We start from the raw sequence: 13,234 nt of genomic DNA, 5'->3' as shown, positions 1-13,234 counted from the left end.
CTCTGGAGCGAGAACAAAGCTTCCCCCGGGCGCCTCGAGACGCGTCCGAAGCATCCCCCGCTTCGTGGGCAGGATTTCCCCGGCCCAAGGCGCCGAGTGCCGGCCCGGATCGGCGGGCCTAGGTCGGCCCTCGGAGGAAGCCCCCCTTCCCCGGCTGCTCGCGCCGGGCCGCCCCTCCAGGGTGCCCCTTTGTTCCCGGCGCGCCGCGAGGGTGCCTTCTTCTCCCGGGGTCGCTCCTCCAGGCAGGTGAGGCCGTCCTCCCGGGGCCCTCCCCCGGCCGGAGAGCAGCCTGGGCGCGGATCGGGGCCTGCCTTCCTTCCTTCCCTCCACAACCCCGCCGCCGCCTCCTCCTCCTCCCCGGCAAGCGAGGGGCCGGGCGGGTGGGCGCGCAGTCTCCCCCCGAGCCCCTCGTGCAGTGGCGGGCGGGCGGGCGGGCGGCCGGGTTTTTATGCTCGCGCCGGCTGCCCGCCTGCCGGGGGTGGGAGGAGCCGGGCAGGTTGTCCCCGCCGGGCCCGGCCCTCCCTTCCCCTCCTCCCCTCCCCGCCCGGCTGAGAGGGGTCGGGGGAGGGGGCAGCATGGCCTGGCCGTCCGGCCCCTTTTCCAACGTTCAGCTGCCCCGGGAGTGCGGCTGTGTTCCTCGCAGGCAGAAGAGGTCCGAATGGAGACAGAAGCCAGCCAGCCCGGCCTCGCCTCCCCGGACTCTCCCCACGATCCCTGGTACTTGGCCCGGCCAGTCCCCCCGCGCCGCGCCGCGCCTCGCCCGCCGGCCGGCTGGCCGGCCTCGGTTCCTGGGCTCGGGAGCCGGCAGCATCCCCTCCTCCTCCTCCTCCTCCTCCTTCTCCTCTTCCTCCTCCTCCCCGCGGCGGCCGGCAGCCCGTGGCCAGGGCAGGCTCCTGGGTGGCTGGTGGGAGCCGCCAACATGGCCGATCCCCCGCGCCGCGCTCCTCTCCGTGCGCCGCCGCCGGCAGCGCCTCCTCGTCGAGCCGGGCAGCCCGCCCCCGCCGGATCCCGGGGCGCCCTTGGCCGCTCCCTCCGCCCCCGATCGGGTTTCCAAGGCGCTCCGGGGGCGCCCCCGGTCCCCCCACCCGCTTCCCCCGCGCCAGGGATGGAGGAGTTCCGGAGGGCACCGAGCGCGGCGGCCCGATCCTCCCTCCGCCGCGTCCCCGGCCCTGCCTGCCGCCTGCTGCCTGCTGCGCCTGGGCCCCTCGGTGCCTGCGAGCGGGCGGGCGGGCGGGCGATGGCGTGCCTGCCTTCGCCCTCGGAGAGCCCTCTGTCTAATGGCTGTCTTTTTGGTTTGATTCCCTTCTCCGTAGCAAAATGTTCATCGGAGGACTGAGCTGGCAAACCACGCAAGGTGAGCCGGGGCCGGGGTGGGGGGGGGGAGGAGGAAGGGAGCGAACTGGAGCCTGTCCCTGGCCCCATCGTCGGCCGGGTTCGGTTCTGGCCAAGCGGCACCTGCAGTCCAAACTTTCCTAACTCTTCCCTCCTTGCGACTTAGGTGGGATTCTCAGCGGTGCCTTTGAAGGGCATCGGGGTTTGGAACCGAGGCGGCCTCCCCACCCCACCCCACCCCCATGCGCATGTGGGTCTTTGTGATCAGCTTTGGGGAAGGGGTGGCCGTGGGTCCTCCTCCTCCCCCTCCTCTTGTGCATGCTGGGGCCTGGTAGCTTGGCTGTGCTGGAGTTCTGGGTCCAGCCCCTGCTCCATCCTCCTCCACCTTGGCTGCAGAATGTTTTCTAGGATCTACCCCAGCAGAGGTCTCATAATCCCAACCCCCCCCCCCTTCCCACCCTCTTTCTGTGGGCTTTGGGGAGGAGGGAGGGAAAAGGCCTAGAGGGAGGGGTGGGTATTGTCACCTGCATGGGAACCCATTGGTGTCCTTGTGTTGTTCTTGCAGAAGGCTTGCGGGAGTATTTCAGCCAGTTTGGCGAGGTGAAGGAGTGCCTGGTCATGAGAGACCCGCTGACAAAGCGATCCAGGTGAGGTGCCTGAGCCTTGCTCCTCCCGGTGGTAACATGAGCCTGCCAGGCACCAACCATTCTAACCAACTTTCTTTTCTCTTTCCCTGTGCTTTCCTGGTCTCTCGATTTTTGCGATGCAGGGGGTTCGGGTTTGTCACATTCATGGACCAAGCTGGCGTGGACAAGGTTCTGGCCCAGTCCAGACACGAACTGGACTCCAAGACGGTGAGTCTTTTTCTCCTGTTTTATAGCTGGCAAAAGGTTCCGGATTGTCACATGTGATCACTGGCTATTGACTCCTCATGGAAGTATTAGTCTGGCCTAGGGGATTAGAGTTGGAGCCACCATCTTCTGTGATTTGAGCAGGGTTGTAAAGTGTGTGCCAGGTGTTGTGGCTTTCTCAACTTACTTCTGGTTCTTTATAGATTTGACTTTGAGAAGAAAGGTTAGGGTGATGATGAACTGGAAAAGTCAGACAGATGTGATGGAAAGGCAGATGTAATGCTGATGGTTAAGTTTTTTGGGTGGATGGGGGGACTGCTAGGTACCCCCTAGACTCCCCTCCCTCTTATACTTTGGGGTGCCTTGTGAAGAAGTGTGACCCTGGAGCTTGCACTGGTTATGAACTACCTTGGTGGATGCTGGACCTTCTCTGGGTGGGACTATTCTCCTTAACCACCCCTAGTTCCATCTACAGCAAGTGGCTATTCCAGAAACCAATGATACTGTGGGACAAAAACAATCCAATACAAAAGCCCTTATTGGCATTTTTTTAAAACTTTGGGACCATGTGAGAGATCAGATCTGATGTACCATTAAGGATGGTAGGATCCAAGCTCATTAATTCATATTTCTTCATTAGGGGAAGGGGGGATTTGATTTGGATTTTTTCCCCCTTGAGTACTAAAATTACTTGGGCCCAAGAACTGGATCTTTCTCCCAGGTCCACAGGCCTCAGTGAGAGGCCCTTTTCTACTTCAACTCCAACTTTTTGCTTTTCAAAAGAGTTCTGTGTCGCAGAAGCCAGTGCAGAATCTTGGTCCTGACATCTTGAAGTCCTCCTTTGTACTCCCAGTTGTTGAAAAGAGAGATGTGTAGTGGCTATATTGCAATCTTTCTGTATATACGTAGGGACATGCTCTTCATATGTTCTAGGGTCATGCTCTGACACTGTAAATGGATTCTGGGACTGAGCTCTGACTCCAAGTGATGGCCTACCTCTAAATTAAACGGTTATTATTATAGCTATGAATTTCTGAGCTTTTTTGGGGTGGCAGTGGAGATTTCTGATAAGGTCAACAGGTGTCTCCAAGAGGGTTGTGTTTTTCCAAACTTTCTCTTGATTGTTTGGATATTTCATAGACTGATAGTCCTATGAACACTTTTCCTAGGTGACACCGAAAGGACCTGAATACGATTTTGAGTACACTGGCTTAGGATGGTGCTATAAGGCTCAGTTTTCTAAAATTAAGCCACCTTAGCCCAATGGCTACTCGGCCTAGGATTTGCACTTGTGCAAGGATTTGAATCCATGTTTTCTAGGGTTGGATGACTTTGTAGACTTATATTGCATTCTTTTCTTGCATTCTCTACTAAGTTTGTGCATGGGTTGTGGGATAAGTAATTGACGGAACTCCTTGATACCCAATGGCAGTTCTTCTGAATATGTCTAGTGGTTTTTGTGATGGAACTGTGCTTGAGCTATGGGGCAAAAGTTTTGGAGCATGGCCTGTGCTTTTTAAAATGGTTTAGAGAAGGAAATGAATGTCCAAGGGAACAGTCATCACACAGTTCTGCTGAGGCCTCAATGGTACAAACAGAAGCTACACAGTTCCGGATCACTTCAATGGGGCTTGCACAAAAGAATTTCCAGGTGGATTATGTGTCCCTTTGGGTATAATTTGTCACTTTCTGACAAAACTCTGAATCCCAAGCAAAAGGGAGGAAGCTGGGGGGGGGGAGTCCTTGGGGTTGTCTGCAGAGTTTGTGCTGAAAGTTATCTGTGTTCCTGCTTAAATCTACGGGTTGTCTTTGGGTGCTTTGTTCAGAATCTTCTGTCTCCTTGTGAAGTTCTCATTAAACTTATTCTACTGTTTCTGAGCACAGATGTCCTGGAACAAACAGAATAAAACTTTCTTTTTTAACTTGGGAGCTAAGACGCAATCCAAGACATTTAAAAAAGTTAATATCCCCCTGTTTTTAGGCGTAGTTGCCATGCCTGCTTCATACTTCTGACACAGGAGGTTCTGGCTAAGAAAAAGCTTCTGCTGCAATATGTTTGCTAACTTTCAATATGTCTGTAGAACTTTTGACTGCTTGTGGGACAAGCTACGGAGGTTGCAGTGGTGTTTGCAAACTAAGTTGAGAGCATCCCCCCCCCCAGCAGTGTGGTTTTTTTCTGAGTAATTATACATAGGATTGGGCTCTAGTAATATGGCTAATCCTGCTGGGAATTTGTACAGAAACAAGGTTTTCTAGAGCTGGGAGGGGGGGGGGGGAAGGGAGGTTTTTCTCCCTCCTCAAAACTTTTCTACAGTGCCCAATAAGCCAGGCCTCTCACGGATTTCTGTAGGAGCTGGGCCACCCCCCCCCTTTTTTTTTTTTTGTTGTTGAAAGAAGTAAGCAATGAATGTCCACAGTAGCTTGGTTAATCCTTGGGAATATTTCTGGCGATACAGACGAGATGAAAGCTGACTCTCTGGCTCCCATTCTTCTCCACCTTCTGGCCCAGTGCAGCCTCTTGTGTTTTTAAAAACTGTGCCATGGACTCCCCTGTGAGACGGAATGGGTGGGGGAGGGGTTAAGTGAACGGAGGGAGAACAGAAGGGGTCTCGTACTATAGAGAACACGATGGGGGTTGGCCTGCCGACTATTGAAATCCCCTGATGCGTCTGGTTCGCCGGCTGGAGGGGAGGAAGCAGGCAGCATGGTGACAACTTCGGCAGGGCTCTCTCTTTGTTTGGAGCTTAAGTCACACACCCTTCTTGGGCCAGCCTAAGGTCCCAAAATTCAACTGGCAGCATTCGGTCCCCCAACAATGTGCACCGATTGACAAGACCAAGGCACTGTGCTCTTTCTTCCAGCCCCCGAAAAGGGGACAACACCTTTCAGTTTGTGCCTCGTAGGCCACCTCTCTGTGTGCTTTTCTTCGCTGCATTTGGCTTGCAGAATTTACTGGTCCACCTTCTTGTCTCCTTATGGAGTTCCTGCATTTCTCTTTACCTGGCTTTTGGTTCAGTCTCTAGTGGGCCTAAGTGTGGAGTTACATCCTTGTCTGGCTTCACCTTCTAAGGTTGACTCCTTAGGATTTTTAAATTTTAATTATTATTTTTTTGTGCAATTTATGGATGGCATTTTACATGTGGCGGAGCCAGAACAGCCGTTTGAGACAGCTGCCCAGTAAAACCCCTGAGACAAAACGCCTGTCCCAATTGAGTAGGGAAAATGGGTTAACCTTGTCTCAGGCCCTGACTCCTGACTGTTAAGAGGCAGCCCAATAAGGATCTTGTGGAAGTTCTGAGGAAGCGTTCATTGCCCACGTGATTCTGAATGTAGCCAGTGGCTTTCCTTGTAATGTTTAAATGGGAGCACGGCTGGGCAGGATCCAAATCTACAGCCTGCATGTGTTCCCCCATGGACATTACTTGCAGGCAAGGTTTCCAACTTTTAAGCTGGTTGCTCTAGCTGTCTCTTTAATATCAGTTTGATCTGCCACAAATAACAGCAGGTGATGTTATTTAGCTTCCTGCCATGTTTCCACGTATTAAACCTCTTTTAAAGGGACAGGACTCCCTATACCGCCAGGGCCGCTAGTTCTTGGATGCTCAGCTCATAGGAAAATTATTGTCTGGTTGAAGCAGAGTTAGTTTAGACTGACTGTGGCTGAAGATGAACATGTGAACAGACACTGCTGGAAGTTATGCTTGTATTGTTAAGTCTGTTGGGATGGGTTTTTTTTAGCCGTGAAAGGATAACCACCGGTCCTAATATTTTGGTTAATGGGCACTGCCTGGCCTATTTACATATTGATTTCCTCTTTGTTATGAAGAGAGCCTGATTCCCCCCCCCCTTCCTGACAAAGTAGCTGGGGAGTCAAGGAAACAGTATTCTTTTTTTCCAAAAGCGGAGACTGAAATAGTAGGACTCTGGATTTTTTTTTCGGTATATGGAAACATGTGCTTTCATAGGTATGTTGACTTGGCTAGAAGACGCCAGTGTTTTTGCTTTTTCTTTGTGAGTTTTAAATATCGTACCAAGTAACCAGCTAGCACCAAGGAGCTGCTGCCGACGTGTCTTCTGTGGTCCTGTTTGGCAATGACATCAGCTTGGCAATAGATACCTCAGATGACGAAGCCAGCCAGTTAAATGTGGTTACATGGGCTTTAGTGGTAATTACATGGTGTTAGGGAGAGGAGAAGGAGGAGGAAGAGACTGAGGATGCAGCTTGTGTCCTTGGTTCTACCAGTAAGGTCAGTGGGCCATGTGCACTAAAATGAAAGCAAAAGTTTCTTCTAAACGAGGCATTATTCTTATTTACTGCGCATTTATGTAGCACTTCAGAGGCATGCAGATATTTCACGTAGGTTATATCCAAAGTGTGGTTCTTCTCCACAGCTGCCTTTATGGGACTATTTTCCAGCTAGCTGGACTCACTTCTATTCTTGGAGCCCAGCTGGGGAAAAATAGGCTAAAAATGGCTGTATGAGGGCAGGGAGCAAGTTTTGCTAGCAAGAATCAGCTGGGTGAGCAAGCGTTAAAGATCCCACTTTTGCCTGCGGATCTTTCCTTGCAGATGCTCCCTCCCCCCTTCCACATTTATACTAGGTTGCAAATGTAGGGGTGGGAATGCCCTGCTTGCCTCCTCGCATGCAGTTCCATGGGAAAGCCACCCAGAGAGTTCATAGGAGAGGCAAAATGTTGATGGGGGGCCTTCCTGGTTCACAGCTCCCTTGTTTGGAGAAAGCTCCAGCAGACCAGTGGCACAGAAGTGCCTTTCTGTTTGATCTCGGCTGCTTCTGTCTGTTGTGCAAGGAAGTGTACATAATGTGCTACTTCTGGGCAGGAGCCATGAGCTATCTTGGTTCAGGTCCTAGCTGAATCATGGACTCAGTAGGTGGTCCGTGATATGGGTGTAAGAGGTCCATTGTACAGATTAGTGGAATAAATAACTTTGTGTACTTTTGGAAGACTACTGCATGAATAGTTTAATGATGATAAAGAAAAGGGTTATTATTGGCTGGCTGAGTGGGAGATATTCCCCTTCCTTCTGTAGAAAGCTGCCATCCTATTTAGGTCTTTGGGAAGCGGTTGGCAAAAGGAGGACAGGAGGCAAGGGAAAACACTGAAGTCTCACATGTATTTTATAATGTTTTTTTGCAGAGTATACAATTGATATCTGGAGTTCCTGGCTACAACCTGGAATGATAGTAATAGGCTTAGAAGAAGGAAAAAGTTGGTTCCTATATGCAGCTTTTCTCTACCCGAAGGAGTCTCAAAGTGGCTTCCAGTCGCCTTCCCTTTCCTCTCCCCACAACAGACACCCTGTGAGGGAGGTGAGGCTGAGAGAGCCCTGAGATTACTGCTCAGTCAGAACAGCTTTGTGGCAAGCCCAAGGTCACCCAGCTGGCTGCATGTGGAGGAGGAGCGGGGAATCAAACCTGGCTTGCCATATTAGAAGTCCAGGGTCCTAACCACTACACCAAGCTGGCTCCTTATATGGCTCTCAAAGAAACCAAGCAGATATGTGGATGTTTCATCTGCCAGTGGTAGCCCAGCCACCTGTGAGAGTTAAATGGAACTATGTGTCAAGGTGATAGATCTCTATGTCTTTATATCATTCTTGGGATCGCACAGAGGCTTCTGGATGGCTGCAGTTGGGCCTTTAATGTGACCCATCAAGGCTATTCCTCACTGTGAAGTATCAGCTTGGGAAGCCCATATTAAAATGCCATCTTAGATGTGGTACTCAATGTGTTTGGTCAAGTCTTGCTCTCTTCAGTTTAATTAATAAGTTTGCTGTGTGGACTAGAAGTATTATTTCAGGTTTCAGTAGGCTGACCCTAGATATTTCAGTGATGGGGGCAAAATTTACGGTAAAATTCAAAGGGATACCCTTAGATACCCTCAAAGTTAAACTGGTGGGAGCTGTTTTTTTATGACCATTCACTGCAGGTGCATTTATATATTTCTTCATAACCAGAACTGTGGCAGAATTTCATCCTGCCTTCTCCGAATGATAATTCCAATGAGGTAATCAAAACTTTTGTATACCCTGGGATAATTGATGAATATTGGAGTCAGTAGTGTGGTGTAGTGGTTAAAGTGGCCATCTAGGACCAGAGAGACCCCGGTTTGAACATCCAGTCTGCCACTGAAACCTGTTAGGTGACCGTGGGCCAACCCGACCCTCTCAGTTTAACCTACCTCACAGGGTTGTTGTGAGGTTAAAATGGAGGAAAGGAGAACTATGTAAGTGGCTCTGGGCTCCCAGTTGAGAGGAAGGTGGGATATAAATGGAGCAAAAAATATTTTGTAAGTATATCATGTTCACAGTTTTCTACATGATTTTGCGTAGGAAGTTTTCTTTGTTGAACATTAATCGGAGAGCCCACCCCCCCCCCGATTATTTAATCTCAGCCTTCCCCCCCCAAGGCCACAGCTGCTGGTGCCAAACCTGAAGCCCCCCATCTTTTTTCTGCCCCTTCCCTCTGTAACTCACTCACTTTGTTTACATCATCTCAAATCCCCCCCTCAGTTTGCCTGCAACAATGACCAACTGTGAGGAAGAACTTTAAACAACTTGACTTTCCAGCCCAGCCCAGCTCAGCCGCAATCACACCATTTTTGTCCAGTGAGATTGCACTGGGGTTAATGAGAAAGAAAAGCCTGGGTTAAACTTTTGTTGAAATATGAAAGCATCTTCTTGGCGGGAGCTGAATGTCGCTGGCTGAGAACTGGAAAAGACAGGGGACAATTGTTTGTGCTTATTATCTTCCATCAGCCTTCTGGGCTCCTGCTGTCCCCTGACCTCAGAATTCACTCAGGATTTCTACCTTTGCCAAAATGCGAGTGTGGGGGGAGGGAAAGAGAGAGCTAGCATTAATAAATGCCAAGGTAAGGGGAGTAGAGATTGCTTATATGGAGTACAGATAAGAAAAGGGAGAGGGAACTGGAGCATCTTCCTGATGAGGAAAGGCTAAAGAGAATGGTATTTCTCAGTCGAGAAGAAAGAGGGCTGAAGGGAGAGGCAGGAAGGAGATTTATAAAGTTTCCAGAGGTGCAGAGAGAAAAGGATCTTCCTCCCCCTCCCTCCTTTCATAATACTAGAACTCAGAGTCACTGTGAAGTTTATTGGCAGCACATTCAGGACTGACGAAAGAAAGTACTTCTTCAGACAAATCCTTGGATGAAAGGATTGCTAATGACATTTTGCCATAGCTGCGAAATGGAATCTGCATGGGCAGAAGCGTTGTCTGTCCGTGTAAGACGATGAGGACGAACAACATGGGGAAGGCCTTGGCCTTTATGCTTTGCTGATGGACTTCCAGAGTCAAAATGGGAACAGATGGACTTGGGCCTGTTCCAGCGTGGGAATTCTTGCCTTCTTTCAGAGATGGCAATTTTGAAAAGGCAAGGTCAGATGGCTGGGTCAGCAGAACAGTGGGGGACAGCCACTGATCTGACCGGCGGCACAATCCACCAGGAAGTTCTCCTGCGTAAAATACATTGAAGGGAACAGCAGAGGTCTTGAATGTCTCTTGTTAATTTCAACAAGATGCATGCAAAAAGAAACTCCCAGTAGCTGATTGGGGGGGTTTCTTTTACTTCTTGGTGCTTTTTTACATCATTTCCCCAGACCTCCACTTGATGACAAGGTGGTAGGTTAGGCTGAGGGAGTGTGACTGGCCCAAGGTCACCCAGTGAGTTTCTGAGCAGGGGTAGTCAAACTGCGGCCTTCCAGATGTCCATGGACAACAATTCCCATGAGCCCCTGCCAGCATTTGCCCTTCCAGATGTCCATGGACAACAATTCCCATGAGCCCCTGCCAGCATTTGCTGGCAGGGGCTCATGGGAATTGTAGTCCATGGACATCTGGAGGGCCGCAGTTTGACTACCCCTGGGCTAGGGAGTCAAACATGACCCTTCCAGACCCTAGTACTGCAGATCAAGCACTATAGAATGCAATATCCTCCCCCCCCGCAATTTTCATTGCTGTTGACTCTGTCCCTTCCAGTGGTGAGATAAAAACCCCTGCCATACTTTCCTTCTTCTTTCTCCAGGGACCCCCTTTCTTCAAATAACCGCTGTGCTACTGCAGATGAGCCTGCCTCTTCTGCTTTCAGCTAGGCAGGTGGTGGCCATTTTACTTGCAGGTAGACAATCCAAGGAGAAGATTTCCTTCATCAACCATACATGTGCTCCTAATTCACCCTCACATCCATACATTTTTTAAGTGAGACTATTGAAATGTGATTATTCATATGTAGTTGGTTGTAATTAAGCTATTGGATTTCAGTAAGTCAAACCACCCACTGCAACATCTGTAGGTATGTTTTGTGTGTCACGCGTGAAGCAAGTCTTCAAACCTTCTATACTTAATCAATTTTACATTTCTTTGTTTGTTTCGTTTCTTCACCTCCCCTCCCCATGAATGGGCTCAGCATAAAAACAAACATTCCTAAAAACTCCATAAAACCATAAACAATACTTACCTCCTATCCATCCCTAAAATCATCTCTAACCACCGTCGGGTTGGATTTTATCTGAAGCCTGGCCAAGTAACCCCAATGTCCACCAGGAAGTTCTCCTGCTATACTTAATCAATTTTACATTTCTTTGTTTGTTTCGTTTCTTCACCTCCCCTCCCCATGAATGGGCTCAGCATAAAAACAAACATTCCTAAAAACTCCATAAAACCATAAACAATACTTACCTCCTATCCATCCCTAAAATCATCTCTAACCACCGTCGGGTTGGATTTTATCTGAAGCCTGGCCAAGTAACCCCAATGTCTAGGAAGGTTCTCTGGGATAAACTTGATGGGACAAATAAACTTTATTTTGTGAAGAATACAATTGTTGGCCACTTTAATGGGAAAAGGTACTGTGTTTCTATAGTTGCATAATACACTTTCTTTTTGATGGCATATCTAAGGGGTGGAAAGCTTGGTTCCTAGGCCCATTAAATTTTGGCTTTTGTTTTATTTGCCAAATGAAAGCACTATGTGCCCACCACCTCACACAGCATTTTGCTCACAAAATGCCTCCACTCACCCTGCCATTTGGTTGAGGGAATGGACGCCCTTCCACGATGGCCCCCTGCTCAGATGAAAGAACTCACCATCTCAGACTGAGCAAAATTACTCTGAAATTACCTGATGCTTGAATGGAGGTAGATTTAATACTACAGTTGCCACCTCTACCCTGGGAAATCCTTGGAGATTTGGGGGCAGTACCTCTGGAGAAGAAGAAGAGTTGGCTTTTATACCCCACTTTTCACTGCCTGAAGGATTCTCAAAGCGGCTTCCCTTCCTCTCCCCACAACAGAAACCCTGTGAGGTGGGTGAGGCTGAGAGAGCCCTGATATTACTGCTCGGTCAGAACAGCTTTATCAGTGCTGTGGCAAGCCCAACGTCACTCAGCTGGTTGCATATGGCGGAGCGGGGAATCAAACTGAACTCACCAGATTAGAAGCCTGCACTCCTAACCACTACACCAAGCTGGAGGGGAGGGGGACTTGGGAGGGAATTTCAACTAGAATCCACTGTGTACTATAGAGTCCACCTTTCAAAGCAGCCATTTTCTCCTGGGAAGTTGATCTCTGTTCTAGTAATGTTCTAATTCCAGGAGATCTCTTGGTTCCATATTGAGACTGGCAACACTAGAATGGGCAGAGGCTTTTCTTGCTGTGCAAATTTTATGTTTGCATGGAGTTGTTTATGTGAAGGAACAGTCAGATTTGGAATCCACCAGCTGCAGCCTCAAGCGGTGCAGTCCATGTTAACCAACATTATGGCACCTTGATCTCCAGCCTACTTAAACTAGGACTTAAACCTAGGTCTACACACAAAATAAAACAAAGTTGTAAAAATCTGTGGGGGACAAGTAGGTTGCACCACTTTATACTGCAGGTGGGGAATAATATTTATAACCTCCCCCTTTACAATTCTTTTTTAAAAACACATTCTGGAGAAACACTCAAGATGAACCCTTGGTGTGCTTTGTTGGTCTTCTATGTACAGGGAATTTTTGTTGTGAAATTATGAAAAATGTAATCCCCCCACAGTATAAAGTGGTAAAATCAGTTGTACCACCTAAGCTTCCTGTCACCTTATTTCCTTGGGAGCCTGGAGAAGATGGCTGCTTGGGAGGGTAGACTATACCCTGATAAGTTCTTCTCCTCAAAGACCTCCTTCCCCATATAATAGTACTGCCCTAGTTAATAGGATTCTTGAAAGAACTGTACATGAATTACCTGTATGGAAAGCTTCAAATATTTATAGTTACACTAGAGGCAATGCCCATTGTACCCAGGAATACAACGGGCACTAGCATGTACCCCTGCACTGTCGGCTTCCTGGGTGCTGGCCCCTCCTCTTTTCTCTGCTTCCTGCTTGATCTTGAGATCCATGTAGTATAGTGGTGAAAAAGTAGCAGACTCTAATCTCAAGAGCTGAGTTTGATCCCCCCAAGTGCAGTCATCTGGATTGCCAACCTCCAGGTGGGGGTCTGGAGATGTTCAGGAATAACAACTGATCTCCATGCATCAGTTCCTGTAGAGCAGCGGTTCTCAACTGCTGTAGCACCGCGACTCCAATTGCAGTGGCGATGGCAGGGGTAGCACGCATCTGCATGCAGGTACACAACAATGTGGAGGCAGCCAGTGCCATGGCTCTGCCACCGGCCGCTGCTGCCTGCTACCGCCACCACTGCCACCAACCTGGTGACCCTGTGGAAGGGACCAGGTGACCCCACTTGGAGTTCGACCCCTAGGTTAAGAACCACTGCTGTAGAGAATACAGGTAGAAGAAAAAAAGAAAGAAAAGAAAGAGGAGGGAGGAAGAGAGAGAAGGAGGAAGGGAGGAAAGGATAAAGGAAGCAAGGGAAGAAGAAAGAGACAGAGGAAAGGAGGGAGTCAGAAAGAAAGGAGAAAAGAAGGAAGAGAGAGGAAAGTAGGAAGGGAGGGAGGAGGGAAGGAAGAAAGGAAGAAAAAAGGAAGAAGGGAGAGAGGGAGGTAGGAAGAAAGAGGAGGTGGAAAGAAAGAGGGAGGGAGG

General features: G+C 49.4%; 1 protein-coding gene across 5 annotated transcripts in view; it reads left to right on the top strand.

The window, feature by feature from the left end:
• The first annotated feature begins 473 nt into the window (after positions 1-473).
• MSI1 (musashi RNA binding protein 1) overlaps positions 474-13,234 on the top strand; it is a 55,035-nt gene continuing 42,274 nt past the window's right edge. For 3 of the 5 annotated variants that reach the window (XM_077308805.1, XM_077308804.1, XM_077308802.1), the window contains exons 1-4: positions 474-717; positions 1,314-1,354; positions 1,898-1,979; positions 2,102-2,186. In XM_077308805.1, the coding sequence (XP_077164920.1) occupies positions 659-717; positions 1,314-1,354; positions 1,898-1,979; positions 2,102-2,186 (267 nt within the window). In that variant the 5' untranslated portion in view covers positions 474-658. Of the gene's footprint in view, positions 718-1,313; positions 1,355-1,630; positions 1,758-1,897; positions 1,980-2,101; positions 2,187-13,234 lie in introns of those variants that run through there. The other 2 variants (XM_077308803.1, XM_077308806.1) reach the window with 2 other exon arrangements.

Source organism: Paroedura picta, chromosome 13 (genome assembly GCF_049243985.1).
Source record: "Paroedura picta isolate Pp20150507F chromosome 13, Ppicta_v3.0, whole genome shotgun sequence".
NCBI lineage: Eukaryota > Metazoa > Chordata > Lepidosauria > Squamata > Gekkonidae > Paroedura > Paroedura picta.
Note: the sequence above shows the minus strand (reverse complement) of the source record. Positions and strands in the feature narration are given on the sequence as shown.